The sequence below is a fragment of the Silurus aristotelis genome, assembly GCF_946808225.1.
Source record: "Silurus aristotelis genome assembly, chromosome: 13".
Lineage (NCBI taxonomy): Eukaryota > Metazoa > Chordata > Actinopteri > Siluriformes > Siluridae > Silurus > Silurus aristotelis.
In genome coordinates, this window is record NC_139586.1 from 19,678,575 (window position 1) to 19,690,969 (window position 12,395).

Genomic DNA, 12,395 nt, shown 5'->3' on the forward strand with positions numbered 1-12,395 from the left:
TTTCTGACTCTTAAGGCTAATCGAGTGATAAAACATGCAGCAGTGCATAAACAGTAAATTTCATTCGGCAATACTGGGACATGCTGAAAAACACTGCAAACACACTTTGTTATGAAAATGAAAAATCTCACAGTAGAAAAGGTCTTTCTAAAGTCCATTCATTTGGCTTCATTGCATGCACACTCAAGCTTGGTATGAAATTTAGCTTGTATAGGCTTTTGGATCATAGATTATTCATCAGGGAATGCAAGACAATGTATGCAATTTAATAAATCAGCCAAAATTATTTCATAAACGAGCAACACACTACAGCTTTGAGGGGGTTTAAAATAACTGGTCGCTAGAGGACGGAGCTGATGAATAGGCATCAATGTTCACATGCTCCAAGCAAAAGGAATTCACACATTAACATTTCAAATAAGTAATTATATTTTAATTCAGGGTAATTAGCTCCAAAAGGAAAAACATCTGACAAAAAGAGCTCATTTTTTCAAACCCGTATCAGCATGTCAGTGATGCCTGTACACTTATACAACCAAAACTGTCGCAAATGTAGCTAATAAACCTGAACAGGAGACATTAGGTAACAATCCAAGTTCACATACAAGCCTTGGTTTGGAAAAGTTTTTTTATTTATTTTTTCTTAAACACTAACTTGTGTGTCTCAGTTCTTGCCAAAATAAGGTGAGCACAAACATGACTGCTTCTCTACAAACTCAAAGGGCAATTCACAGTACCCTGCACTTATTTTTAATGGCCACGCTCCCTGTTACTGCTCAGTGTCCCAAAGTTGGCTGTCCTCAAGCGCTTCATTAAAACCACTCTTCAAACAACAGAGCCTGAGATTTGAGACCTGACACAGTGTGCACGGTTTTCCCCAACATAGTGCATTTCTTTTTTCCTTGGATAGCTTAAAGTCCTTAAGAGCAGTTTACACTCGAGGCTCAATCACTGAACCACTGCAGACTTCAGATTTACATGATAAACTTTTAAAAGTTAAAATGTTGAAAACTTCAGTACGATGCCTCGTACTTAAATTCCTATTTAAACAGTTAGAAATGATTAAATCTATAGCATATATAGTATTTATAATACATTCTCTGGTGTCACTGACATGAGTGTTCCCATCACAATTTCCTCCTTATGTTGTCTTGAGGAGTTTATTCTCACCACCTTTGTCCCTGGCTTAATAATTAGGCATACATTTAAAAATATTAATTTCAGCTTTATATCCAGATTTCTGTAGATGTGCTTCAAAAAGAATGCCTTGAAAATAAACTAAATTAACTTGTATATTTAAAATGTATACTTTCACTGACACTTTTTACTCAATGTTCACATTCACTGCTAAACCCATAAGACAAACAGGAGAGCCTAGGGATGAGATCTGCCTACTGCGTGTGCTTACGCACGCACACAAACGCACACACAAACACACACACAGACTCAAGCGATGTCTGACTGGGTATTGCCTCAGATGTTCTCTTCACTCAATTACTTACTGTATCACATTCTACACCACCCAAATGCTTGCTAAATAGATAAAGCTGTTCACCACAAAGTTCCGGCTTTACTGGTCCATCTGGTTACAAGGAATCATTTTGTGCATGTAGTCTATAAGATGGTGGGGCACAATTTTTTCCAGATGAATAATTCAAAGCGTAGTCGCTCTACATGGCAAGTTTTCTGCCGTACTCGTCGCTAGTAAATTTATTAGGGCATAAAGAGAAGGCAGAAACATGACCGGTAAACATATCCAATTGGTCTTGTTAGTTTGTGAATTACCTTTTGTCATTTATAAAATATGCAGTAGCATGCACAAGGAAGAGTGACATCTAAAATCAGTTTGATTTAAGGTCAAGGGCTGTTGTGTCTAAGATGCTTTCGAGAAAATGAAGGTAAGAATGCTTTAAGCAGAAAAAAAGAAAAAAAACAAAAAAAAAACAGCCTCATCCCACATCATTCCTATATAGAAGGCTGAACTTTAAAAATAGCAGAGACATGTGCGCGCGCACACCACAACCACCACCCAAACAGAGAGGAAAATGTTTTATGCATTTCATCAGCCACCCAGAGTGATCAAAACATACATTTAGGAAAATTATACATTTATGAGCTCCCTATAAACAGGTGGAAGAGTATGAATACTTAGGCAATGGCTTTTTCCTGACTGCTGTTTAAAGTTTACGCTGTTCAAAGTCCCCTCTGAAAGTCATTCTGATTTTGTACCTGGTAGACAGCCTGGATCATCTGTCTACACAACAAACACACTGTGCAAATAATAGCAACAGAAAAGAACAGTCAATATCCATTGGTATATAGAGGGTTGGAACTAGCCATCTATTCTGAGAAAACAAACCTAACCAGACATGCATGATATAGCAATGCTGGACTCTCAGATATGACTAACAAAAGCCATATCCTGTAGCTAAAAATAATTTAGTTATAGTTTCGCCCCAAATTCTGCATTAGGGAACGGGTTTAATGTTCATTACTTTTTGAGGAACCTATTGTTAAAACACTTAAAACATGCCCTTGCCATTACTTAATTCAACATTCCACCCACCATCTACACATCAGTATACAAACACACACCAAGACAAAAGCATAACAGTATGTCTGTAAATTACAGTATTCACCAGAAGGGCTATAAACGTAAACAGTGAATTAGTTAAAAGTTTGCAGACACCTGTCCATCACACCAGGAAGTGGTTCTTCCCCATAAAGTTTCATCAAATATGGAAGCACACAATTTAAATGCAATGTCACCATGCATAGGTAAATATGAGCATGTGTTTTCTGTAGGCGAACACAAAAGTGTGCCTTTATAATGTGCGGTATAAGGAGTCGTCAGATGCAATGTGTTACAAAGCTAGGTCTTTTTTTATTTCATTTATAATCTAAATGCTTAATGAACCTATTAAATTCCAAGATCAAAATTGCATTAGGAAAGTCAGTGCAAAGCCATGAGCAATACGCTGCTCATGGATTCTACAAAATGGAAATATCAAGATTAGCTAACCTGGCATACCCAGCAAGTGATGTATGAAGGATTTCTATTTTCCAAATTTCAAGATTCAATCCTTATTCACAAAATCACATATGCTGGAAACATATTTACATACTAGCGATACCTGAAAAGAGCCATTGGTTACACTAATTAGTGGCAAAACATTTAACTAAAGTTGAGTATGCTAGACAATGCACTACTTAGAAAGTAAATGTAAAAAAGTAAACAAGTAAAAAAAAAAACAATTTAAAATCAGCAAAAATATTTTATCCTGCTATGTCAATATTCTAAGGGCCTTAGATATTTTCCCCTTGACAGAATATAATACCGGAACAAAGTTTCACTTTGGCTATTGTGTGAAGGAACCAGGCTTCATATGCATTTGCAGATATGCATTTGTAAATAAATGCATGTCCCTAAACTTAAGCTTAAGGACATAATTGAAAATAAATAAATATAATACAAAAAATTTTAAATAACACTGTGACTACATGACCAGCCAGAAGCTTAAAATTATACAAGAACGCACAATCGCCATGCGTGAATAGGATCTCAAGCTATAATTATGGTTTAATTACTGAATGCCAGCAGACAGCAGAGATGTGCATCAGGATGAAATTATCACTACAGAAATTATACCCACGGCAAAATGTCACACAGAGTGCAAAGCTCACACGATACTCACATTGCCATGGTTAATGAACCCATGTTTCTGGGCAATGCGGTTGGCTTCCTCCTCTCCTCCGCTGATATGGATGGCCCATGAGTTTGTGTAAACCTTCTGGGCAAGGGACGGCGTGACCTCGGCGATCAGGAGGGTCAGCAACGTGACGAGTGGCAAGCAGGCCAGGCACAGCTCCATCAGAGAGGGTGGAGGTCACAGTAACCTCGGGTCTTCAAATCCCTCAAAACGTGCACATGAAGCGGATGCAGCAAATCTTTCAGATCACCTTCAGAGGAGAAAGAGAGAGAGAATAGTCCACAATGAGTCAGCTATTACACTTGTGCTGTCAAATTAAAGTGCGATTTATGCTTTTTTTTGTGGCGCTTACAAAACCAATACTGGGGTTTATTAAAAACAAATACCACATACACAGAGTGCCTAAGAACTTTTTTAAAGAAAAATAAGCTGTCAAAAATAACCTGGCTGACCTGTCAGCATTTCAGAACTACCATTCTGTAAAACTGAAGAGCTGCAGTTCCATATCGCCTACTACATACAAAATTTAAAAGTAAAACCAAAGAAACTCTAGATTCTTAGATGAATATGTTTGGATTTGATTCCATGCTCTTTAGTGCGATCATTACCGAGATAAGACTACAGTGTAATTAAGCAGGTAAACAAGCAGGAAATTGCAAAATAAAGTATGCGCACCTTAGTAGCACAACCAACACAAATCCTGAGAAGGCAAACATCAACAGTTTCCAGTTTGCAATCATTTGTGGTTTTGGTGAGTATTTCTACTTAATTGTTGCTTAGCGCATCAACAATGACCACTTCAGAAATTATAGTGGGTGACAGTGGAACACCCACTTTAATTACAGTAAATGTGATGAATGAAAATGGCTTGGGTGGCTTTGCTTTAAATGTTCACACACTAATAAAGAAAGACAGGCACCATTTTCTTGTCATATTCATGCAAAAACAATTAACATGTACTGAAAACTCTTACAAACAGCTCCACCATATAAAACAAACCTAGACTTTGGTCTAGAGGTGAGGCTGAACAATTAATCTTGCTTTCAAGGAAACAATTTATGGCTTATTTACATAAACAGTGACTGTGATGCTGAGATATTGTTTGTTCTAACAGAATAGCCCCAAGCATTTTTAGTCCTTTTTTTTTTTTTTTAATCCCAGCAATCTAACAATGGTAACAATTATTACATCCTGAACAATGACAGGACACATTTTTACCCACCTATAGCTACACATTTAATGTTGTGGAACGCCCACAAAAAAGGCCGTCATTGTCCCATCATTGTTTCTGTTCCAGCAGCTATGAACTCCTCATTCTTTCTCAGAGTCAAAAATGGAGCTTACACTGTTAAAGAGAGAACCAGTTTTTCCTCAGTGTGTTTAGCTGCTTTGTGGCACAAAATGAAAAGAAAATACTTTCGTAAAAAATACGCAGAGGCGGGTTTCAGATATCTAGGAGATCGCACGCACTGGTTTTCACCTCATCCAATGATGAAAAGAATGATAAATTGGCATATGACAAATTGCGACTAGGATAAAGGACAAATTAAAAGAGTGTGTGTGTGTGTGTATATATATATATATATATATATATATATATATATATATATATATATATATATATATATATATAAAAAGCGGTGTAATCTCTATATATCGAGAGAGAGAGAGAGAGAGAGAGAGAGAGAGAGAGAGAGAAATAAAATGGTCAAGTGTTCTAAACCTGCCCCTTTCTTAATGTTCAGTCCATACAATAAAGTGCATCTTATCTCTACAATCAGGCAACTTTGTTCTTCCTTTCCATGAATCGGAAAATAAAGTTAAAATAGGGAGGGAAAAAACCAGCATTGTTTGCAGATTATTCATCCTCATGTTCTATTGTCTAAACTTTTAATTCCCATTTTAGGAAAGTTCAGAGTCTCCTTAAAAAAAAAATAACCAAATGCACATAATCAGAATGAAAAAGAACTAAAACTGTATTTTAGAGGATATTTCTAATCTTGAGGAAATCAGAAAACTTTTTCATGGTAAATCTAACAATCTTCTAGCTCTAAACAACTGGGCTGATGTTTAACTAGAACACTTTCTTAATCACCAAAATTTGAATTCACTTCTATCTGCATGATTTCAATTAATCAAACATCACAATATAGATTACTATCCATTTTACACAGATTATAACATGGAGCTTGAGATTTATTTCAATTATGTAGATGGGAATTATTGTGGAGATGTAGAGTATTTTTTCTATTGTAGAGGTGATGGCTCTTAATATAAATTAATTTCCATCTCTACAATAGAAATTCATCTCCATCGCCACCCCTGAAATTAATTTCTAACTACATCTCACAATGTCTGCTCCACTGAACTTACTCAGCCGTGTCTCTGAGGACTGCTGCGTTCGTATCAACCACTAATGCAAGAGAGATGGGAGACTAAGGACAATTATGTTCTAACCAGAAATAATGTGGGAGTTGTAATAATCATTGTTATATCTTTATATATTAGGGAAACTTTTGATTCTTTAATAAATGTAAACACTTGGAACTGAATAATAAATACTGCCTCTCTTCACTTCATCATTTTTCCAGAGGCATCTAAAAAAAGTCCTATTCTGCTTTCAGAGTTGGCACACAAAAATGCTGATGTGTCCTGCACAGAATTTAAATTTGACACCTTTTTTTTACACCCCATTTTATCGATGTACATTTCAATAAAATATACTGAAACGCCTTAAGATTATTCTGCTCAAATGAACTACCTTACACGGTGACAACGTGTTCTGGGACACCAAGAACATGTCAACAGTTATATTTAACATATGTACCGAGTTCTGCTCTGGCACCACCTTTTATGTGTGCAGTAAAAAAAGAACTGCATTAACTGGAATTTCGTTGGAATGAGGAAAGAGAACAAGTGCTGGGTAAAATGTGCAATTGCTCCAGAAGTATGTAACCTGCGGAAATGCTGCTCACACAAGACTCATCCTTCCCTTCAGAGAACACAAACAGGGATTCCAAAAAATAAGTAATAAATAAATTTAAATGAGCACAACAAATAATCGAAATAATGTGGGGCTACTACTGCACCGCAGAGTACTGTTAGCAAATACTTAGCAACACACAAAGAACAGATAAACTAATTTCCCTCACAACAAATGAAAATCTGGTGTAGATACGACATTGAGCATGGAAAAAGGTTTTATAAATTTCCTTTGCACAGTTTATCTTTCGTTTGCTTTTTCTCTCACACAGTCTGTCTCTTGCACTCTATCTATCGGTCTCTTTCTCTCTGTCTAAGAGACAGACCTTTGCATGATATAGAAAACAAGAGCAGAGTAAAAATAAAAATGTAAATATCGAAAGTTTCATTTTAGAAACTGAAACAAGCTATAACACTAAACCGAGATAGTGTTAAACAGTGTTAAACAACAAAAAAACAATGAAAAGCTCCTGCCTGGTGAGCAAAATATGTTAAAAGCTAAGCTGTCTTTGTTGATTAACTTACTCATTTTTTTGAATTGTTGATTGTACTCCCATTGCTGGTAAAACCGATTGCTTTTACTAAGAACGCTGTACACTTATAGTTGCTTCTGTGTTACTTAAAAGTTTTTTTTTTTTTCCTGTTTTTGTTTTTCCGACACAAAATTGAAAAAATGTAATCAAATATACTTTCAAAGCTATCTATATTAAAAAATACCTGACAATTACACTTACTTCCTGATAGATCATTTTAATATAAAATGTCAATGGTATAGCTTAGAAACAATTCATGAAATTTTTTTTTACCCTTCTACTAATGAATACTTTTTCCATTTTAAAATGGAGAGGTACATCAGTAAACAGACTGTTACAGGACAGGATCAACTTCACTAAATAAAGAAGCATTGCTATTGACAGCAGTGCTTCAGAAACACGGGCCAGAAATCAGAGCAGTTTCTCTGTGTATTGGCAACAAAGTGCAAGATGCAGGGATAAACCTGGCGGGCATAAAGCCAACATCCTGCTATGATTGTCGGCTTCCAGTTGACAACTCTGCTATCCAGTTGGACAAGTAGGGTAAGATGTTTTTTCAACAGAGATTTTAACTGCTGATGTCACCACATGGCTGCAAATTCATCATTTGTTTTACAGAACAGAACTTGGAAGAAATTTTATATCTGTCTGTGTCTATCTGACATAAATGACAATTAAATAGAATTAACTGAGAGAAGTGGTTTACCCGTACATCATACACTTTCCGCTCCCATAGAATTCATCTGTTCGAGAACAGAGAAAGGAACCACAACTAAAGAGATATAGACCACATGCTTTACAGTTACATAAAGGCTGTTTGTCTGCATTTTCTTTACATATTTAGGGTGTGCTATTAGAGCAGGCTTCAATCATCTGTACAATGCAACAAAAAAAAAAAAAAAAAAAAAAAGATTGTTGTTAGCTAGCTAAGGCATGTCAATATTGGCTAACCGCACATGTGTCTCGCTGCTACAAAGTATGAGGAAAACTTAAATCCACCACATCAAGCACGCCCTGAATCTCCCAGATTTGCAGCTGTTTTCTCAGGGACTTGAAACCTACATAAAGGAATATTGTGAATAACTGACATAGATCAAAACTAAATCATAAAAATGTAAATGATCAACAATTACAATATTGCTCATGATGGGAAAAACATCCATAGTTTAATTTAATGTTGTGAAACAAGTTACTTCCTGCTGACAGCTATAAAGTCATTCCTCACAATCCTCTCCTTTCATTAAGTTAATGAGACAGAAAGATCAAACAAACCCACAGCTAGTCACGTCACAGATAACCCGTAAAGTGTTTTGAAGCCCAACAGAAAACTTACTTGACATTAATTGTCTTTTTAAAGCCCCTTCAGCACATTCAGGATTATAGTGCTTTCTTTAATAAATAACACCTTTATATCCTTTTGTTTTTAGGTTTACTGTCTGGGTGGACTTTCACAAGTTCAATAGTTTCCAAATTGTGCTGTTGGACAAAAAAAAAAAAAACACTCCTCATGACCAAATAATTTAAAGAATTAAACCATGCTGTGGTATGAGAAAAACAATTAAATTAGTACTGAGATTTTAACTTAAGCTATTAAAACACTTGCAATCTCGTTCCAGTGAGCGAGGCAAAATATCAGTGACCCTCTGTTCCACTCGAGAGGAGGCTCTCTACATTCACAACCTGAAAAAGTTATACTCTGGATAAAATGTATCAAAGATCATTTCCAGACCAGACAATTATTCCACAGAACATTTTTTGGGGATAAAAATGCTTCCTAAAACAAAGAAAAAGTACAATAAGTATATTATAAAAAATAATAAGTATAAAAGTATAATAGTGCTATAAACTGTAAACAGCAAGATTTAAATGATTACACTACTACACTACTTGGAACAAATGTAAGCAAGCAGATATAATTTTGAGAAAACAGAAGTACTCACTTCAGTACAATCTCTACACAGAAGCAGACAGACAGATTGCCCTTCACAGATCTGATATTAAAGCAAACGCTGACAAACGGCGATTTCAAAGTACACCCCGTTCGAGTGACATCACCTGAGCTTCCTGAGATCACAACACGCCTGCGAACACTTTCAGCAGGCTCGACATAAATACAAAAGGGCAGGAAAGCACAAATTTCTACAATCCTAGGTTCCAGGAGCACAAAAAAATTAAGAAATAAATAAACAACCAGCGACTGCTACCTTTTTTTTTCTCCAACTAAAAGTCTTACTCCCAGTGAGTCACGATTTAGTAAGAAGCACTGACACGCATGTCCAAATCCTTATTATCGGGAAGCATGAGGCGAGACAGAAGGCAAGAGCTTATATCGGAGTCACTTAAGCTGATCTGGAGGTGAAAAATAAAATCCAGTCTGTTTGTGTGTTTAGGACATGTGAACCCCCTCCCAAAAAAAAAAAAAAAAAAAAGGAGATAAAAGGAGCTGCTGAATCTACAGGAAATATGCATAGTATATTGCTTTGTAATGGTATACCAGGATCAAGATAAAAATGGGTGCAGGAGATAATAAAAATATATCACTCATAACTTTTTACAGTTTCACAGATGTTGCTGTAATACAATTCATTTCTGACACTTTCCATAGTAATTGGGGTTTAAATCTCAGTAACTTTCCTCGTTTAACAATCAAGGCTTTGAATTTGCTTTCTGACCAAGCAAATGCTTTATTTACTTTTCTAAATAAAATTAAGTGTGTTAGACACAAAGTGATTATGGCTTTTCGTGTTTTTGAGAAGAGATTAAATTGAATTTCATCCTCGTTAACTGAAACATTACACTAATCTCATTTTGGACCTAATGATAGGAAAATTCTGAAAATGATTAATTATAGACTTAATTGCTAATACTTCTTGGAACTTTATGGGGGAAAAAAATGTTTTGCTTTAACAAAATGTAACACAGAACAGTGTCAGAAAGACAAATAAAGGCTTTTTTTTTTTGGAAGAATTGGAGGATAAAATCTTACCTCAGACAACATTTGGGGTTTCGGATGCTGATGTGTTGAATACAGTCTGCTGGGATTTTCCCTGTTCTGATCCACTGGTTTTAAACAAAAAGACGGATGTCCTATAAGTCGTGTTGAAGTAACTGGCTGCCTTGATATCTAAATTAGACTGCTGTCTACGGATTTCCTGGTTCCAAACAGTCGAGCCAAGTTACAAAACAAGAGCAGTATGCCACGCAAAAAGCGAGAACTGAACCAGCAGTGTACAGGAGCTGCCCAAACAAGAGTGGTCGTGTGTTCACGGAGTCATGTTTCACATGGGAAGCTCGGTTAGTCCGGTTTTAAAAACCTCACAGCTGCTTGCTTGTGTGCGCGTTTGTATATGCGTCGTTTCGTACTATAAAACACCAGCAGAGACCACGAAGCTTTTACGTTGGCTGTCCAAATGTCCTGACAGGTTCGTCCGTAAACGAGTTACTTCACAACTCTACACACACACCTATCTGCTGTACCGCACACAAACTTTGCCATAGCCAGCTAGCTTTCTTTGGATCTGGTTTCCGTTACGCGACGCGGCTGAAGAGCAACGGCTCGTTTTCAACGGCTCGCCTTTTGGACCGAACGCTAACATTGCTGTCCGGACATGTTCAAGTCACCGAGAAAGGAACGAATAAAAGGACTCGGAATGAAAATACAATACAAACAAAAACACAAGCCAAAACGCGAGGATCCTCCAATAGAGCTGGACGGAGAGGCGGTCCACGCGCCGCTCCTCAGGAAATACGTCACACGAGCACGCGCAGAGGAAAAAAAAAAAAAAAGAAACAGAAGCGTGTAGTATTAATAGAGTCGTTACTGTGTTCTAGCACCATCTATCGGCCGGTTTCATTTCTCGATTACCACATTCAACAAAGTCAAAAGATCAAATGAAACTTCTTCTTCTTCTTTCGGCTGCTCCCATTAGGGGTCGCCACAGCGGATCATCCGTCTCCATACCACCCTGTCCTCTATATCTGCCTCTTTTACACCAACTACCTGCATGTCTTCCCTCACCAACAAAAGGCTGATTTTTGTTTTTGGTGCGACAAAATCAGTCTAATGGTTAATATCTGGTCATAATTAAAAAAAAAAATACGCTTTTTAAAATGACTGTTTGTGTAAGATAATAGTGGCTCACCGGTTGACGGTGGATGAAACCTTTACCCACAAGGCCAGGGCAAACCTCTCTGCACCCCAGAGGCAGACAAACTAAACTCACCTGAATCAATCAGCTAAGCAGAAGGGGATGATTGCTTTTGATGTGGCTTGGTTTCATTCACAATGATTGACATATCTAGTGCACTACTTATAATGTAGAAGCTGTGCACTATCTAGGGAGTATAGAAGAATTTGTATAGTAAATGGGAGTTTTGTTCAAAGTATCTTGAGGCCTTATCTCATCCAAATCTGCTTAAAGAAGATGCCATTTTCAAAAAAGCAGCATGTAATATCTACACTGAGTCAGCCATTTTTTTTTGTCATTTTATCAAGTACCTCTTGGGTACCTATAAATACTAATTGGAAAGGGAACAACCGAAGACCAATTCTGACCAGATATTATCTGAGTAGTGGACAGTACTCAGCATGTAACATGGCAGTTGTGGGTTCTGGTTTATAAGCACAACAGTAGATGTCCTTATAAGGACTAGAGTAGTGTTACTCACTGCTTGGCAAATTACACTACAGGTGCCACTAGTAACAAACTAGAGGACAGTGAACACATGCCATTGCTTCACTCAAACCATTTCTCCTGCTGGCTTTCCGCTTACTGGTGCTGGCCTACTGAGCCAAAAATTGACCAGCACTTTCTACCTTACAGTACTTAATCACTGCACCATGCTCCCTCTGATTCTCAAACTCTGCTTGATTGGTTCCATCACCTTTCAGTGTACAATAAAGACATGCGTCAAGACTGTTAAAGCACCTAAATGGTAGAACAAACTATCACTTAATGTCAGAATAGCTAAGCTGATAGATTTTTAAAAATCTACCTCTTCCAGCAGAACTTGAATGAGCACTTCTTCTATTGAAAGCAAATGCTGCTGTTACAACTATTTTCGTTCCCAACAAACTGTTTTCTTATGATAATATTATTTTTCTGTATCCCAACGAAACAGTAACAAATACTACTGCCATAAATGTGAATGTACATTATGCATGGAGATA

General features: G+C 36.8%; 1 protein-coding gene across 4 annotated transcripts in view; it reads right to left on the reverse strand.

Annotated features, from left to right (window-relative positions):
- Nucleotides 1-11,516, reverse strand: part of furina (furin (paired basic amino acid cleaving enzyme) a) — a 71,943-nt gene extending 60,427 nt beyond the window's left edge. Inside the window, exons 1-2 of one of the 4 annotated variants that reach the window (XM_083559124.1) lie at nt 11,368-11,516; nt 3,696-3,960 (exon numbers count right to left, since the gene is read on the reverse strand). In XM_083559124.1, coding sequence (XP_083415250.1) covers nt 3,696-3,872 — 177 coding nt within the window. In that variant the 5' untranslated portion in view covers nt 3,873-3,960; nt 11,368-11,516. Of the gene's footprint in view, nt 1-3,695; nt 3,961-4,932; nt 5,051-9,165; nt 9,483-10,211; nt 10,981-11,367 lie in introns of those variants that run through there. The other 3 variants (XM_083559123.1, XM_083559125.1, XM_083559126.1) reach the window with 3 other exon arrangements.
- Between the last annotated feature and the right edge of the window lie 879 nt (nt 11,517-12,395).